The following is a 16,919-nucleotide window of genomic DNA, read 5'->3' as shown; positions in this document are numbered from 1 at the left end:
CGCTTGGATCCCACTTGACCTGTCTCGGTGGCGGAGATTTCGTCTTGGCATGGAGACAGCCTACCGCCTACTATATATGGAAATATTACATCAGCACCTCGATCTGACTGATAACGAGCAATACAACCAGCGCCAAGGCATCTCGCTTTCGTATACTCTGCCCCTCTTCACCCTCTCCATCGTGAAGAGATGCTGCTTGGTTTTACTAGATGTTCTTCAAGCCTTTGGATCTGACAACTGCGCTTCGCCCCTCGCTGTTGCCCGACGAGACCTTACTCTTTGTCCAGGATGCGGTGGGGTTGTACGAAGGGTGAGTAGCCGGTTATTACTTCACCTGCTGCATCGGTGGTCTCGCCATGCTTGGGTCCATTACACTTTTTCTGGAACCGAGCCTTAGTGACTCAGTATATATCTTCTCAATTGCTGACTTCTAATGTCTCTTGCATGATCAGAAAATATAAAATCCCCAATTATCAGAATGGCCATGCCTATCTGACCTCGCATCGTGTCTGTTATGTAGCAGTTGATGAGCCACGGAAATACTCAGTTGGCATTGACCTCAAGGATATCGATAGAACAGAGTATCAAGTACGTTCTAGTCTAATCATGCATATCGACCTGAAATCTAAATTATTTTAGGCAAGCTTCTGGAAGTCCTCTCCAAAGATCACGTTGTATCCTAAGCCACTGAAGAACATCGACCGGTCGAAAAGCGCTGGCGCAAGTCCCTCTCGATCGCAGTCACCTCTGACCCCAAAGTCTGTGCACCATCCTAGCGCGGGGCTTCCTCCACCTGTGAATGCGACATGGGTATGTCCTATATGCAGCTTCTCCAATCCCGTGCCTTCCAATTTCGACCCGTCCACCGCTACCGCGTCCACGCCTATACCTCCTTGTCTAGCATGTGGTATCAAACCCCCTTTCGCAACGATTCTCAAGGCTGCAATTACTGCTGCAACCAGTCGTGAGAGCTCTGTGGCGACACCACCCACCTCTCAACCCGGGCACGAATCCTCGCTTGAGAGTAATAACTCCAAGAACCTAATAGCTCCACAAAATGGCGCCCAAGTGTCATGTCCTCGCTGCACATTTGTCAACCACCCGTCACTCATTGAATGTGAGATGTGTGGAGCTTCCTTGGTCTCTTCAAATATTCTTAAGGTCACCAATGGCGATCACTACCGTGCAGAATCCCCAGCCCCTGTTTTTGACCAGGGTAATATAAAGAGCAAGCAAATCAAGGATAGCATGAAATTGTCTTTCCGTGGAGGCGGCGAAAAGATATTTCATGAGAGATTGAAGGGCGCCTTGATTCAGAGGAAATGGCTGCTCTACAATGCTCCGCCTGTGCCACAGCAACCATCGCAATCAAGCTCTGAAGTACAAGGCTTGGCCGTGCCTACAACACCGAACGGCCCTGGAGCATCCCTACCCCGCTCACCGGGAGTTGGCATTGCGGGCCTTGAGCGACGAGGCCTTGAGGCTCGTAAGAACAATGAGCTCGTCATTGGCAATGCTTTCGAGGATCTCGAGGCTCTTATGGCATCTGCCAAACACATTGTTGCGCTTGCTGAGACGCTAGCCCGCGAGTCGGGGATGGCTAGTGACGAAAGCTCCGCTGAAACCAGCGCAGTCCTTTCAGAATCGGCGGCGGCGTTGGGTATGGTGACGACGAAAGATATGCTCGGTTCCGGGGCGGAGAGCCTATATCTGTCGGAGTTGTCCCGGAATCTGGCCGAATATCTTACCGATGATCGTAAGGGCATACTACAGAAGGAAGGCGGGATTATCAGTCTTATCGACTTGTGGGCAATCTTCAACCGATCCCGGAACGGGGTCGAGCTCGTCAGTCCTTCGGACTTCCAGAAGGCTGCAGAGCTATGGGAGAAATTGAAGTTGCCAGTCCGTCTGCGACGTTTCAAGAGTGGACTGCTCGTTGTTCAGCGATACGACTGGACTGATGAGAAGACCCTTCAGCAGCTGCTAGACTGGATGGCAGAGCTCCGTCAGGTGCCACCCACGGAACCGGTAGCCTGGGACTGGCGTCTGTTTGGACGTGCCGTGACCGCACAGGAGGCGGCACAGCGATTCAAATGGAGTGTAGGCGTTGCAGCAGAGGAGTTGGAGATGGCAGAGGACAAGGGTGTTCTTTGCAGAGAACAGGGTATTGAGGGGCTACGGTTTTGGTTCAATTATATTGCATCTGACCCAGGCCAGCAGGAAGTGGATGATCTAGGACTTGCAAAAGTTAGCATAGACAACCGTGATATATAGAGATGACGGGCATTTTGAATAAGAAATCCACTATATAATGATCTACCTGTTTTTAATGCCTGAGGCATGAATACAGACCGACAACCCCGCGTTTGCCCCGTGATTGGCTTATCGGAGCTCTCGCCGCCTTATCAGCTGCCAACTCTCTCTCTCCCTTGCACTTCCAGCTCACACTCATGCTTCGTTCGTCAGTATTTCTAGCTCGCTTTCCAATAATTCTATTAGTTGTCTCTCAGGTAAAAGTCTTAGTCTGTGGTTACTGTCCTTGTAGCGGCCCTCCCAACCACTAATCGTTCCCTGTGATGTAACCGAAGACAGCTCCTGTGGCCGTCCGAATCCGGTCTGACGTCGTGGTCGAAGAGCTTCATCGCCCCCTGCTAAGCGTCCTTTCATTCTAGCTTATATACTTCAGGCAGGGCCCTTGCGAACCTCAACCATGGTCTACCCGAGTGCAGTTTCAGATATCAGGGCCGTCAAACGGTCCGTAACTCACTCTCGAGCCGTACTTTTCGCATCATCACGACTTCTAAGGTCCTCCTACCAACGCCGTCACTTATGGCGGGGTCCAGGCGAGAGAATAAACTACGACTATCTGGAAAAGCAGATGGATAGACACCGACGATATTGCCTGTCGAAGCTTCGTGAAAAGCCCGCACGCCCGCGGAAAGCGAACGTGTACGAAAGTCATCATCCGTGGTGGTTTCGAGGTTTCGGACCGGGCTATTATCGAGATAAACCTTTTCAATTTGACCATCGAAGTGGTATCAAGGGTGATTTTTGGGAAGCCGAAAGGTCCCGCATCAAGGACAGAATGGACCAGATCAAGAGAGAGATTGATAATGATCCATACGCAGCACTGTTCGGAAGAAGGCTACAGCCATTCAGCTCATTTGAGAAGCTCGATAACGCATTTACCTCGCTCTGTCGTTCATTTCTAGGTCTCGGCAAGTCGGAAAGTACCATGGATACGACAGCACGTCCGAAGGCCACTGCTGCGGCCTCGAAGGACTCTTCGGAATCACCCAAGAAGCCAAATTCAAAGATGGGTGGTGGGGTTCCATCTTCAGACGAGGTTGTATCAGGGATGAATCGACCAAGCTACGAATTCGACCCAGTTAGTGGCCGTATGATACCCAAAAGCACTGAGCAGCCCGTCGCTACAGAGGAGGGTTTTCGTGGAAGCGATATTGATGCATCGGTCGGGAGCCAAAAGCCTCATTCTGGACCTACTGGCTATCTATCGCCCTTTGAAAGATCAGCCATAGAATCTAAGTCGGCGACAGTATCAGGAAATGAAAGGGCAGAAGAAAGATCGCATCAAGGTGTTGAGGCGGTGCCAGTCGCGGATGAACCCTACCAAGCTCCTGAGGTACTGAAATCGGATCCACCAACAGAAGCTCGCTACAAAGCTTTGGAGCCATCAATCGATGCTTTGAAAGACCAGAGAGATGTTGCTGAGAAAGTCAGCGGTCTCTCAGAAGCGATCATGGCCGATCAACCTAAGCCTCAAGGAGAATACACTAATGGCGGCACCTATGATCACCTAGAAGCACCAGTCAATAGCCGCCCGTTTGGAGACCAGCAAAGCCATGAGGTCTTGATGAGACCTCCAGATGCGCCTGGAAGCACTTTAAGTACAGCACAGGAACAGGAAAGGGTGCAAGCTGAGAGGGACGAGGATCTAGATATCCTCAGTGCTAGTGATATCCGTTCCCATTACTTGGCCAGGCCCAGTATTGACCCTGAGATTGAAAAGCAAATTCGCCAATCTCTGGACGATAGGTTCGATTCATTTGTCGATCCAGCTGGTGACATCGATGCTCAAAGCGTTCGAAGCAAGTTTCAAAAGCATGAGACTGTAGGCGCAGACAGGCCAGAGGTATCAGATATTGGTGTACAGCACGATCAACAAACTGCAGAAAGTCGAGAACCTTCCCAGGTACTCCAGGCCAGAGAGCAGGGATCTGCCCAACGCTTCGATCAGACTGCTACCATTGAGCAGCCGCTCGCTGACAGCCCATCAACTGAAACCTATCGAGTCCTTGCCTACGATCCCTCAACCCTTCAAGTAAACGAAGCGGAGACAAGCTCATCTTTTCATGCTTCAGACGAGACCATTCACCCGGCAGAAATTCTAGGTCGCCTGAACGCCCCTGCCAAATTCCTGCCCCATTTTGCAAGAATGCGTACCGATGGCTACGAGATTGTGTCCGGTGGTGGAGATATTCTTGTATTCAGGAAAGCCAGCAGTTCTGTACATGACAACGCCCCTTCTAAGGCCGCAGACAAGATCGAAACAAGCCCTGACGGCCAGAACAACGGAGCTCTGAAACAGTCTACATCACCTATCCAGCTGTCGCAGGAGCATATCTCCAGCCAAGCTCCTGATCATGAGGCCCAATTGTCAGACGGGACTTCGCAAGCTCAAGGATCTTCTTCCTCTTCTTCGAAAGGCCAATCCAGAGTTGGCCAAGCTTTGCGCAGGATGCTGTTCAGTGGCGTGGCTACTGCGGGGACATGCTACGCCATAAGTGTTGTAGTAGAATACTTCCGCACGGGAGGACAGGATGGTCGGGGTATCGATGCTTTTACGGCCTTTGAGTCTGAGCGGCGCCATGGAGACTGAAATAGGCTGTTTTCGCACAAGCTTGTATGATTATTTGTGCTGGTTTTCGCCATGGAAATGACGAGTATGTACTATGTAGTGCTTCTCCTCTCTGTAACTAGAGTCATAATCTCCATTCAACTAAGCTACGCTATCTGCTCCATTAACGCCATTGTCCCGCTATGCGTAACATCAATTTCGTATGGGTAGAATGTGAAAGAAAGATGAAAGCAACGAGCAAGCAAAGGCAACGTATGAAGGAAGAAAGAGTACCGAAAGAAAGAAAATTGGAAAGACAAAGATTAACACCGAGCATCATCCCACCACAGCCACCATTCATCCCTCAGCTCTTGGCCGCAGACGACTCTTTAGGAGACTCATCAATCGGAAACTTCTCGAACATGTTCTGCATGACACCGCACTTGGCGCGGCCCCCCATCAAATAACGATTCAAGCCAGCCAACAACTTCAACGCCGCATGCCAGCCGCTCTTGGTCCAAAGATCATATTCCTGGCTCGCGAGCACGCGGATCACGGGCTTATCTTCTTCGTCCGGAGCCTCATTATTGTCTTCTCGGAGGGTGTGCAGCCAGTCGAGTTGATCGATATCATATTCCAGATCTTGCTCAGTGTAGCGGCGGGTGGTGTCTCCAGCCCGGAAGGTGTGCAGTTCACTTTTGGCATCGGCGGGTTTGTATTTTTTGCAGTAGATCCGGGAGATCTTAGGACTTGGGAAAATGGCCCGTTGGACGTGAAGTCTGCTTCCGTGGAGGTTGATGAGGAAGACTTCTTGGTCTGGAAGGCAGTATTTGTTGATGTGGAGGTGGTGGAGGTTGGTCAGGAGTTGACCGAGGTGCAGTTGGAAGTTTTGGCATAGGGCTTTGTCGAGAGGTTGGTTGTCGGTTAGAGTCTGTGGGGTTTTTGTTAGTGGATTGGTCTTTCAGGGGAGGATTGGGGGGAGATTATACAGTTGCGACTGGCAGAACGGTGCGTGCGAACATGGCGTCCGGGTAGTATTCGACGACAATCCGGCCGGAGGAACAAGGTCCGTCATGACGTTTCTCTTTGTATCCGGTCCAATACTCTAGAGTTTCTCCCATGACTTTCGGACTGGTTAGAAGAGGATGATGCGTTAGTGGATGGTGGTTGTATAGGGTCTTTCAGGGTTGATGTTTGTTACGTACTGGAGGTGAAACCAGAGCATAGGCTTGGAGGTTGGGTGCATGACATCCACATTGAAAAATAGCTCGGATATAAGAGCATGAAGTACGTTGTCCTGGTTGAAGCGTGCCAGTCTGAAATCAGAGTTTGGTGGACAGGTGGCAGTACTTCCTTTATCGTCATCAAAAAGTGCCTTATCCCACTGAGGAGAATTCTTGAGGTTATGGAAGACATCGAAGAAAATGGTCTCGAGGGTAGGCCATTTATCTTGATTGACTTGACGTCCATCCTTGGTTTTGCTGAAGATCCATACTGCGCGATGGACGATCTCTAGTTCTGAGTTAGTCTTGTTCCTTCAGACTTGATTCGCCTCCTCCATAAGATGGATAGTGTCGAATGCGCTTGAATGGGGATATAGGCTCACTGTCAGTGTCTGCTTTCTTAAGGTACCGCAGAGGCACGATGTCTTCGTCGGGACGGCTTAGATAAAACTTGGCTTTCATGCCGTGGACTTCGATATCAACTGTCTTTACCTCTGAAACCTCGAGAATGGTTTCCAGGATGGAGAAGGTTGGCCGCCTGATATACTCGGTAGTCTCTGCTTTTTCGGCTGCTTCCGCTTCTTGTTCTTCAACTATCTTCTTCGCGGCCTTGTACCTCTTAAGCTCCTTCCTAGCTTTGTAAAGCTTCACGGCTGCTTGGGCAAGCCTTTTCTGCACAGCCCCGGGATCCATGATCACCGGGGTTCACGAACGCAGAGAAGGAATATGAGGATAAGAAGAAGGAGAGGAACCTTTCTGCATCTTGTAGCACAGACAGTGCTCAAAATAAGAGTTGTTGGTGTGATTAGTCGCCATGGCAAGGCCTATCTTGTGTTGTGAGAGTGAATCTGCGTGTTCCGTTTGTGTTCTCTGCGAATGCGGAGACATTCAGCGGATACTGAGCCGTTTCAGATGTTTAAGGATGAAGAAGTTGGCAGTTGCATTGCACGAGATCTGTGAATGTGGGAGGTGCATTTGGAGGATATTGGGCGTGTTCTGGCTTGGGGGGTAATTAGTTATGTTATAATTGCATAGGTGAGCTATATTGGTGAGATTGTGTGGCTAGATGCGTTTTGCATGATGTACTTAGCGTAGAATACTAGTTGTGATGGATGGTGCAGATGTTGTTCTAAGAGAGCAAGTATCATCATCCATGTTTGTAGAGAGATATATAGTTGTGGCACAGTTAGTATAGCGGTCTCCAACCGGTTGATACTGCCAGATCCATGAAACAACTTTTTCAAACTGAATTAGCCTAGTAATGTTGTAGTATCATACACCTGAAGAATCTATATCCATAATCTGTGATAGTCACAGTATATTATCTCAGTGGTGGGCATGATCTCCTCATTAACTATCGCCAACATTCTTAGTCACATCTCGGTGGGTCGCAACTCTTGATAAGCGCGACTCCTCCAACTTCCCCGCTTATCATCAACCTCCGCCCTTCCCCAGGTATATATATCTTTCGAAGCATCACTGGCTTTTGAAGAAACATTGTATGTCATCTTGATTGCCAGAAACAGAAAACTGCAGCATCTACCAGATTCACGATGTCCAAAGCAACCCGGATTCCAATCCGTACCCAAAAGGCCCCTCTCCCACCGCCATTCCTCTCCCAGGGCATCGTCGTCGGCGACATGGTCTTCTGCTCCGGGCAGGTGGGCGTGAACCCAGCTACAGGCAAAATGGTTGAGGGCTCAATCCAAGAAAGAACGGTACGAGATTCCTCATTACATAAATAACCCCATTTCCACGGAATAGAGAGTATTGTAAGGCTGCCCAACTAACGGAGTCCAGAAACAAATCCTCAACAACCTAGGTGCCGTCCTTGAAGCAGGCGGTTCTAGTCTCCAGGATGCCGTGAAAATGAACATATTCCTTGCTGATATGAATGACTTTGCCGCTGTCAATGAAGTTTATGCTGCTTTTTTCGAGGATCCGTTACCGGTGCGATCCGTCTGTTTCCCTTCCGTCGGAGTCGCATACTTACTCATGAACCTAGGCTCGTACATGCGTTGCGGTCAAGACATTGCCAATGGGGACTGATGTGGAGATTGAGTGTGTTGGGGTGGTGAGAGGTGTGCCGAGTCGAGGTTCTCGTCTGTGAGAAGCAAGCAATGCAGGTTCCTTAATACCACTGTGATGCTATGCAAGTACATAACTGGACAAATGCAGATAGACACTGCTTATGTGCATATACTTTGCGTCTCGGCTGGGTGCAACGGATAGACCGGCGAGCCTGGTGTGAATAGTCTATCCGTCGACCGGCCCGGTTTCTAACGTGTAGGAATCGGAATGCCAATGGTGACTTTATGCATGGATTCAAGTGGCAGCTGGGCTTAGTTATGTCTAATGCCACGCCGGCTGTCGGATGCAGCTCAAATAGCTAATGCTAGAAGATCATTAGTGCTACAAAGTACTCCATCCTCCGTGCTCTATGCAGGATCCTCTATTGTGTCTAAGCGAACCATTGTGTCTCAGATCGGCTGGGTCGGTAAAAGCACAGATTCAGTCTCCAATGGGTCATGGCAAGGAAGAACCGATCCGCTATTATTAGCATAGTTCTCCATCTCAGAGAGGCCTTTCGTAGGAGCTTGTAGGAAGCTGAACCGTCAGGATTTGCAGTTGGAGCAACTCAGGGATAGTTCATTGCAATTCCTGAACCGATCGACGTTTTTTCAGGCTCTGATCCGAACATCCTGATTGTCTCCAGGATTGGATCTGCCGGAGTGGGAGGAAATCGCAGGCCTCAAAATGGGCGAGGCTAGTCCGCATGGGGGTAATGCACGCGCCAAGAGCCGACAACTAGCCAATGGAACCAAGGGCCACGGTGGGGCAGCAGTCAGGAACAGGCTTAGTGTCTGTTTGAAGTAATTTCCCAGTCCTTGGATCGTTGGCAACTTTTGTCCATGGTTCATGAGATTCAGGGTCATATCCCCCGTTCCTAGAACTAGTCGCATTTAGCATATGATATAATAGGATCAGGATAGAGATATGGGTGATGGGCCTCTCTGTTGAAGTCCTCAAGATACAATGGCCTAGTAACAATGGTCAGTGTATGGTCTTACGTCCGTCCAAGGCTTAGACTCAGAGATGATCTTTGAACGGACTCAGCCTACGAGATTAAAATAGCAACGCGAACAATGGTGCCACTGCTGGACGGACGGATTTCCGTAGGTGCTACCACTGACTTAGCTTCCTTAGTAGTATCACCAAAATGTCTACTGTCTGTACTCATCTCAGGCGCACGACGATCCAACCCCCCAAGTAGATATTACAGAGGAACCCATCTGGACTTGGGTCTCATCGAAGCTTTGACTTTTCCGATCTGCGTATGCTGATGAAGCGGTTCTGACCGGCAACCTTCTAGAGTGGCACATCGCCCCAGGCCATGCTCTTCGTGAGATCCAACACTCGAAGAAGCAATGACCATGGGGCGCTCCTGCAAATCCTTTCTGACTGTGCTGGTCTTCGGTAGTACCAAGAGTCTCAGCCAATACGCGATCTGTGGAATTTTGTACGACTCTGTTCGTGGCAATTCTGAGACCGAAGGGATGGAAAGAGCCATTGTTTCAGCCCTGACGGCGGCCCCAGCAGGGGCTGTGAACAGTGAGCGACTCTCTTGCATTTCTGACATTCCAGTCATGTCAGGGCAAAAAAGATCGATGATTGCCGCCCTGTCAAATAGCACCGACTGGCGGGCTAAGCAAAAAGAGAGTATAACTTTTTATTTTCCCTGCTGGCGACGGTTGGCGCCGCTGGGCATGCACGTGGTGTAAGACATGAACATGCCTTTCCATCGTCTTCTTCGCTCAGTGATACCCGGGCTGGGTCTTGCTGGAGTCTGAGTGTCGAGCAGCCCCCCTCCCATCCTTCGGGTGTAGGCTAAGAAATTAGCCCAGGACTAACGGAATGGAGCACGTTCTCGAAAGGACCTGAGGTCAATAGTGTCCGCCACTAGCTTCTGAATGGAAGAAGAAGATTGTCCTGGAGGCAGCAACTAGAATTCTGGATGATGCAGTGCTACCTGCATTTTAGCACATCACATAACTCATGTCATGGAGCTTGACAGGTTTCTCATATTGGTTAATATTGGATCGTAAGGCCTGCTGCATACCGGTAGAATGGATGGGACTGGTGTGCATACGTAGTGGCTCCGTACGAGGCACAGCTGGTATTGGATACTTCTGGGCAAAGAAGGGATGGTGAGACAGCCGGGGGTGGATGACCATTGTGACTGACTCAACCCGGCGGGCGGGAGGGGAAGGGGCATCGATAATCTTACTTTTTTTTTTTTTTCTGCCTTTTCGTTTCTTTGCTGGCTGTAATGTTAGGCAGAGAGGAAACACTGCTTGAATACTTCTTCTCAAGGAGGAGGAAATGCACCCGACCGCATAATCTTGGCTGGCAGGTGCATAACCCCATGCTTATCACATTCCTCCGATTCAAGTTACGAGAAAGGGAAACCCTTTTGTTCGCCTGTGCGAACCGAACCAAGCCATGCGATTTTCTCTCTCTTTTGATGATCCTTGCCTGGTGTTGTTTTTTGCTCAGTTGCCGGCCCGTCAAGCAGGCTGCAGCAGTTCAGTTTGGTGCCCGTATCACCACGCACCGGGGCTATCCCCACATCCATCCAGGAACCACCCACACTAAAACGACGCCGTCAGTCTAGGCCTTGTGGTGGTCCGAACCTTGACGGAATTATGCCCTTTGCAGAAGAGGCTGGCGTGCGAGGCGGGAATTACGATGCGCGCCGTACCACTGCTGATCGGCAATTGTCCCTGGCCACCGTCACCGGCCACTTTACGCTGTGCGACCTGTCCAGGTAAGTCAGTGAGTAAAGTGTCCTTGAATCCTCCGTTACATGCCTGAAATTTGAGGATCCATTCTCAAGATTAAGCATCAATTTTCCCCATTCCTTAGGCCGCGATCATTATCTCCCCATACGAGCCGACTTTGATAGATTTAATTTTCCTGGCCATTCTCATGCGACATCCCGGAATGACTGGACACCTTGTTAACATCTCGCCAATCGTACACTGGCTCCGTGAGCTACAAGTGCAACTGCCAGGCTGTGTCGTCTTTCTGACTCTATGCACCGTCTGCATGCTGCGGCAACAACCCAGCCTCGAGCAAACACCCAGGGCATATGACAGCCCACAGCCCACAGCCTACAATATACCCTACCCTGTTCTCCTTTACACTGCACAGGTGCACGGAGGAGTACCCGATCTGTGAAGAGGAGATACCTGATAGACACCTTGTGCTCCATATCTGTTCGGTTGACGAGACCCTAGTATGTCGATCGAAATACACCATGCTACCCCTCTTTCAACGTCTAGACCTCCCAAAGAATAGTTTTGTCCACTGCATATCATGCGATCTATGGCCTGAACCACTCGGAGTGAGGGTGTTCTCAATAGTTCCTGCGGTAGCGAGCTCGGGTTTGGTCTTTATATGCGCCGTTGTAGATAGATACTGCACTATAGACGGAGCGCAGCCATGGTCTGCACCCAAATAAGCTCTCTTCTCCGTATACTATTGATCGTTTGGTATTTAGTGTGCCATTTTGATGGGGGGAATTTCGACCAGCGCGGCATGGGTACATGCCTTCTCCATTGGGACGTTCCTCCGGCCACACACGCACACACTGTCCATCCATCCATACTATCCATTCATTCATTCGGCCATTAGTAAAATACACCCATACAAAAGTTCTAGCCTGGATACAATGACTTGCAGTGTATGAGGTGTAGGCAGAGAGTCCAGAACCTGTGACACGCAACGACAGCAATTCTAGCATTGAATAGCAAAGACCTAGAACATGCTCAACCCCAGGTTGTTGCGGGCATTGTCGTCAGTTAACTGAGCAAATGTGCAATTGGGCTAATGAGGATGCGAGGTGAAGATACGGCAACCAAGGTACAATACCGTACGGCAAGAAGGTGGGACGAAGAAGGGGGCCCACCTTTCTACCCGGTGCGTGTGGTTAATTGCCTTGTCATGGGGTGGCTGGCATTGTAGCCACGGCCTTTTCCTTTTCTTTTCCCGCGTGTTTCCTTCCCAAACCCACCTCTTCCCCCCTCTGTGCTTGGTGTGCCTCGTTTTTCCCCTGCCGTGCCTTTTCCCTTCCCTTCCCTTCCCTCCTCCCCCCCTTTTTTCCAGTGGTACCAAACCACAAATCCCACAGCCCAACCCGGAAATCCAGTGGTGGTAAGAGCTAAGGAAAGTAAAGTAAAGTCAAAATGTAAAAATCCGGGTCCCAAAATCCCAAAATAATCAAATTCACCAAAAAAAGGCGATGACACGGACCGGCACACCAACTAACTAAGCCAAACTAAACTAAACCGCCAGCCAGAAAGTAATCTCCCCTTCCCTCTCACTCTCCTTTCATTCATTTTAGTGCTGTTGTTATTATTACTGTTCCTATTACTACCACCTTTTTTGATTTTTCCCGTCCTTCCTTTGGTATTATTATTCTTATTTTTATTCTGCTTCTGCTTCTTCACTTTGCATCGCCTATCTTTCTTTTCATTCTTTACTACCATCCTTTCCCTCCCTCCTCCTCCTCCTTCTTCCTCTTCCCCCTCTCTTCGCCCCGTTTTTGCTTCGCCAGCGCCGGTGCTTCGTTGACGTAGCCCACCTGCGAACACCTTTTCTACGTCAACGAGCCGTTGGGACTTGCCAATTCACCCTCAGCCTTTCTCTCCTTGCATCCCATCCCCCTCCCACGGTCGCGCCCTCTCCAGGTACTACCACCACCTCCAACCGCCGTTCACCATAACAACCCACCCCCCTCCACCACTACCACTACCACTACCACCTCCACCTCCCCCCCCCTCTCCACGGCCGTTTTTCTCACTTAACATCCCTTTCTTAGATCTTGTCACTCGCTCCTTACCGCCTCTACACTCGTTATTGTTTTGTTTGCTGGTAGTTTTCGTGAGGGGTTGCTGTTGGTTTCTCATCGACCACGCCCCCCTGCCGCTCTTTGAACCCGCTTTGTTTATACCGAACTCCCGCCGTTGGTGCGCGCACATCCATCCGTCAGCTGTCAGTGCGCTGCTAGAGCTTGTCGCTATCGATACATTTGATTCGGGAAATTTTTTGGTGATCTAATTTTGCGATCTCTGCCTCATTTCTGGTTGTTGTTCGGTTCGACTCAATATACCAGGAAGCTTACCGATCGTTATCATTGCATCCCCAGCCGTCGATCGATTCGGAATATCGCCATCGCTCGCGCCATCCTCCGATTGAGATACGTTCGCTTCGACTGGTTCAAATCGTGGAGAGGTGGACACACGAAAACACCGGGAACAGGACATCTATATAGCCCCGGGGGTTAGTCTATCCGAATTCCAACCACCGACCCCATGCATCAGCAATTTCGACGACTAGCTTTGATCCTTGACGTTTGAATACTTCGTGCCTTGGGATATTTGGTTTTGGAGGTTCCCATCTGAGCCTTCGCTCTGTCCATTCATTTCAGCATTGTTACGGTCTTTTCGACCACCTGACCACTCTTTATCGCCTGCTATTGTTATTCAACCATTCGAATCAATATGATTGCGCCCACGACTTCGTTGTTGGCCGCGTTCTTGTCCTTCGGCGGCCTCGAGCTCGTCGCAGCTCGAGAGGCAGGACAGATACGGGATTTGGGAGCGCGAGAGGTTAGCTCCGCGGCCCTTGTTTCCTCCCAGCCTGTTACGCCTATCGAGTTGACCACCAGGTCCGAAACCAGTACGCATGAGTCGGCGCCCACTTCGGACAATGAACAAACAAGCCCGATCGTTGACCCTTCACCTGCTGTTATTGTTGTCCCTGTGACCATTTCCGTGGACGCCAATGGTGTTACGCATACTATTGTGGGCACAGCACCGTTTGTTCCCGGTGCTTCAACGACAACTAGCTCTACTATTGAGCGTGCGGCGAGTACTCCGGCGGCGGCAGCTGCCACTTCGACGGCGAGCGCGACTACATCCGACAAGGACTCAACCACCAGTGACTCGGACAAGCATACGTCTACGTCCGAATCCGAGAAGCACACTTCTGCGTCTGAATCGTCAGCGAAACCAGAGACTCGTTCTTCATCGGCAGCAGAAGCTGAGACACCTTCGTCGGCAGCAGCGGCAGCAGCAGCAGCCACTACATCGAGCCAGAGTTCGTTGGCTGAGTCCTGGGAGAGCTTCATTTCAAGTATCTTGGGATCTTCTACGAGCACTAGCGCAGCCTCCACCACGGCCAGCCCTACCGCGTCCTCAGCCGAGTCCAGCTCTGCGACACCCGCTCCCGCTTCGAGCTCTGCTGGCGTCGTCGTAGATGTTACCACAAGCAAGAGTTCTACAAGCGATGGCTCGACCACCTCGGAAAGTTCTACGGCTAAGGACTCGACTACTCAGAGCTCTTCCAGCCCAGCTTCTTCGACTCCAGCTTCCACTGCGGAGTCTTCGGCCGAGGCGTCGAAATCGGAATCTGCCACTGCTAGCTCGAAGGCAGAGACTTCGAGTCAACTTATCACCAGCCAGAGCACATCTGCCCAGAGTTCTTCCGCTCAAGTCCCTCTGGCGGAGTCCACTTCGAAGTCTGAGTCGTCAACTCAGAGCTCCTCGAGCCAGGTGACAACTGTCCAGGCCACCTCGTCAGGCGCAGCCACCCAGGCTACTGGGTCAGTGTCCTCGAGCCTCATCCCATCTGCCTCTGAAGACGTGACCTCTTCTTCTTCCGCCCCCGCATCGTCAGGTGGAGTGCTCGGTTTCCTCTCAGACCTCTTTCCTACTAGCACCACTTCCACCGGATCCGCCTCTGCTACAAGCAAGAGTGCAAGTGAGTCTGCCGACTCCAGTGCTTTCCCTCTGAGCCTCCCTACCATCTCGGTTAGTGTTCCTGTGGTTACGCCTGCCTCCTCCTCTTCTGGATCTGTCAACATCGTTCCTGGCCTATTAGGCACATCCTCAGGCGCATCCTTGGAACCTTCGGGCATCAGTCTAGGTATCTCGGCCACTTCCACGGCTCTGATTCCTGGAGCTTCCAGCGGAACCCAGAGTTCCGCTGCAGGCGCCTCGACTCCTGTCGTCAGTGGTGGCATTATCATCATGCCTACTTCGACTGAATCTGCTTCAGCTTCCGTCTCAGGATCTGCCTCGACAGGTCTTTTTGGAACCACTTCTGAATCAGCATCCTCGTTGGCTTCCGGCTCCGCCTCTGGATCTGCAGGTGTTATTCCTACATCGGTGTCTGGGTCTGTATCTGGATCTGCAGGACTTTTCCCTACGTCGGCGTCTGGGTCCCTTTCGGGTTCTGCAGGTGTTATTCCTACATCGGCTCCTGGCTCTGCGTCTGGATCTGTGTCCGGATCTGCTTCTGGTTCCGCTGGGCTTTTCCCTACGACTGCTTCTGGATCCGTCTCCGGTTCTGCCGCTGGCACCAGCTCTGCGTCTATGTATACCTCCATTTCCGGCCCTGCCTCTTCGATCCCCTTGATTACTTCCACCAAGGAGTCCTCGAGTCTGGCATCTGCGACGCCTTCCTATGCCCCGTCCACTACCAGCAAGGAAACCCCCACCCCGATTGAACAACCCACCACGACGACTACCTCGGCCGCTGAGACGACTGTAACCCCTACACCGACCACGACCACCTCCGACTCTGACAACTATCTGCCGTCGAGTATTCTCGTGGTTGAGCCCACGACTACTACGGCAGTGAGCACGGGCACGGCTACCCATTCGAGTACCAGCACTGCTGCTGCTCAGCTTCCGGGATCAATCTCTCCTTCTGGTGGCCTTCCCGATCAGCCAGCCAACGATACTTTGGTCCAGATCGGATTCAATGGCAAATTGCGCTGGAGCTTTGTGGCCACAACGCCCTTGTCTTCCTCCCAGATCTTCATGTATGTTCCGGAGGGTCTGGGCTACGCGTTGCAGCTCAATGACTCTGACGTGGTCATGTATGACCTCCAACCCTACGACAACTCGGCAAGCACTGGCTACATTGCTACCGTTGCCCTGATGTACATCCCTTCAGATGATGTTGACACCCTGCGGAAGATGCTCCACAACCCCATCTCGAGGCTCTACGAGCAGCCTAACGAGACGGTCAAGACGTTGATGGCCATGATCGACCCTTCCATTCCTCTTCTGGTGGGTGACTCGGGCTCTTCCAGTGGCAGCTCGTCCAGCAGCGGTGGCTCGGGTGGTAGCAGCGGCGATGGCGATGGCAGTGACAGTGGCTACAACCAAGGCGACGCTGGTACCAGCTCATCCGGTACAACCAAGGCTAGCGCCGTTGGTATTGGATGTGGTGCTGTGGCCGGTGCTGCAGCATATGGTGCTGGTATGTTCTGGGTTGCGCGTCGGTACCGGAAGAAGCGCCAGCTGCACCAGCGCTCCCCCTCGAGCGTCGACCAGATGAGCGAAGGCCGCGGGGCCGGGTCCGTCCTCGGCGCGGGTGGCCGTCTCTCTCGCAACAGTCAAAACAGCCGGGGCACTGGCCGCACTCAGATGATCAGTGCACCGGTGATGGCCGAAAATTCGCTCGGCTGGAACTAAGCCCATCAGTATTTCACCTATAAACAATGGATCGTGTACTTTGTTCAAAAACTAGACAGGGCCAAAATATAAGCCAGAGCCATGACGCAACGCTCTAGAGAGCTTGTTGGGGGCTTTGAGCCCCTAATCTGTGTGGAATACATACCAAGCGTTGTTGATGTTGCCATTTGTTCCCAACTGTATTCACATTTATCTTTGTATGCCATCGTGCCCTCATTTTCCCGGCATTTGTCTGTTTATTTATATCCTTTTTTTTTTTTTTCTTTTTTTTTTTTTTTTTTTTTTTTT

General features: G+C 51.1%; 6 protein-coding genes across 6 annotated transcripts; 5 read left to right on the top strand and 1 right to left on the bottom strand.

Moving 5' to 3' along the window:
- Positions 1–137: 137 nt before the first annotated feature.
- On the top strand, positions 138–2,359 carry BDQ94DRAFT_154487 (ESCRT-II subunit protein VPS36). The gene is made up of 3 exons (XM_026768306.1): positions 138–310; positions 453–588; positions 640–2,359. The coding sequence occupies exons 1-3, from the start codon at positions 210–212 to the stop codon at positions 2,272–2,274; spliced, it is 1,872 nt and encodes a 623-aa protein (XP_026620141.1). The 5' UTR covers positions 138–209; the 3' UTR covers positions 2,275–2,359.
- Positions 2,360–2,457: 98 nt separating this feature from the next.
- On the top strand, positions 2,458–5,122 carry BDQ94DRAFT_154485 (uncharacterized protein). Its single transcript, XM_026768305.1, has one exon. The coding sequence runs from the start codon at positions 2,711–2,713 to the stop codon at positions 4,898–4,900; it is 2,190 nt and encodes a 729-aa protein (XP_026620140.1). The 5' UTR covers positions 2,458–2,710; the 3' UTR covers positions 4,901–5,122.
- Positions 5,123–5,222: 100 nt separating this feature from the next.
- On the bottom strand, positions 5,223–6,774 carry BDQ94DRAFT_163887 (uncharacterized protein; the record flags this gene model as incomplete). The annotated part of the gene is made up of 4 exons (XM_026769834.1): positions 5,223–5,789; positions 5,848–5,989; positions 6,064–6,376; positions 6,465–6,774. 4 exons carry the CDS (start codon positions 6,772–6,774, stop codon positions 5,223–5,225), a joined length of 1,332 nt encoding a protein of 443 aa, XP_026620139.1.
- Positions 6,775–7,506: 732 nt separating this feature from the next.
- Positions 7,507–8,784, top strand: BDQ94DRAFT_154484 (Endoribonuclease L-PSP/chorismate mutase-like protein). The gene is made up of 3 exons (XM_026768304.1): positions 7,507–7,799; positions 7,882–8,031; positions 8,087–8,784. Exons 1-3 carry the CDS (start codon positions 7,635–7,637, stop codon positions 8,189–8,191), a joined length of 420 nt encoding a protein of 139 aa, XP_026620138.1. The 5' UTR covers positions 7,507–7,634; the 3' UTR covers positions 8,192–8,784.
- Positions 8,785–9,515: 731 nt separating this feature from the next.
- Positions 9,516–11,584, top strand: BDQ94DRAFT_185189 (uncharacterized protein; the record flags this gene model as incomplete). The annotated part of the gene is made up of 3 exons (XM_026774820.1): positions 9,516–9,859; positions 10,658–10,874; positions 11,008–11,584. 3 exons carry the CDS (start codon positions 9,516–9,518, stop codon positions 11,320–11,322), a joined length of 876 nt encoding a protein of 291 aa, XP_026620137.1. The 3' UTR covers positions 11,323–11,584.
- Positions 11,585–15,406: 3,822 nt separating this feature from the next.
- BDQ94DRAFT_154477 (putative mucin family signaling protein Msb2) lies at positions 15,407–16,879 on the top strand. Its single transcript, XM_026768303.1, has one exon. The coding sequence runs from the start codon at positions 15,522–15,524 to the stop codon at positions 16,629–16,631; it is 1,110 nt and encodes a 369-aa protein (XP_026620136.1). The 5' UTR covers positions 15,407–15,521; the 3' UTR covers positions 16,632–16,879.
- Positions 16,880–16,919: the final 40 nt, after the last annotated feature.

This window comes from Aspergillus welwitschiae, assembly GCF_003344945.1.
Source record: "Aspergillus welwitschiae strain CBS 139.54b unplaced genomic scaffold BDQ94scaffold_68, whole genome shotgun sequence".
NCBI classification, from domain to species: domain Eukaryota; kingdom Fungi; phylum Ascomycota; class Eurotiomycetes; order Eurotiales; family Aspergillaceae; genus Aspergillus; species Aspergillus welwitschiae.
The sequence above is the reverse complement of the archived record's forward strand: the minus strand, read 5'-3'. Positions and strand labels throughout refer to the sequence as shown.

Coding starts and splice junctions, on each gene's coding strand:
- BDQ94DRAFT_154485 (XM_026768305.1), top strand. CDS start 2,711: ATGGTCTACCCGAGTGCAGTTTCAGATATCAGGGCCGTCAAACGGTCC.
- BDQ94DRAFT_154487 (XM_026768306.1), top strand. CDS start 210: ATGTTCTTCAAGCCTTTGGATCTGACAACTGCGCTTCGCCCCTCGCTG. Junction 311..452: donor GCGGTGGGGTTGTACGAAGG/GTGAGTAGCCGG, acceptor TTGCATGATCAG/AAAATATAAAATCCCCAATT. Junction 589..639: donor TCGATAGAACAGAGTATCAA/GTACGTTCTAGT, acceptor AAATTATTTTAG/GCAAGCTTCTGGAAGTCCTC.
- BDQ94DRAFT_154477 (XM_026768303.1), top strand. CDS start 15,522: ATGTATACCTCCATTTCCGGCCCTGCCTCTTCGATCCCCTTGATTACT.
- BDQ94DRAFT_154484 (XM_026768304.1), top strand. CDS start 7,635: ATGTCCAAAGCAACCCGGATTCCAATCCGTACCCAAAAGGCCCCTCTC. Junction 7,800..7,881: donor GCTCAATCCAAGAAAGAACG/GTACGAGATTCC, acceptor AACGGAGTCCAG/AAACAAATCCTCAACAACCT. Junction 8,032..8,086: donor TTTTCGAGGATCCGTTACCG/GTGCGATCCGTC, acceptor TCATGAACCTAG/GCTCGTACATGCGTTGCGGT.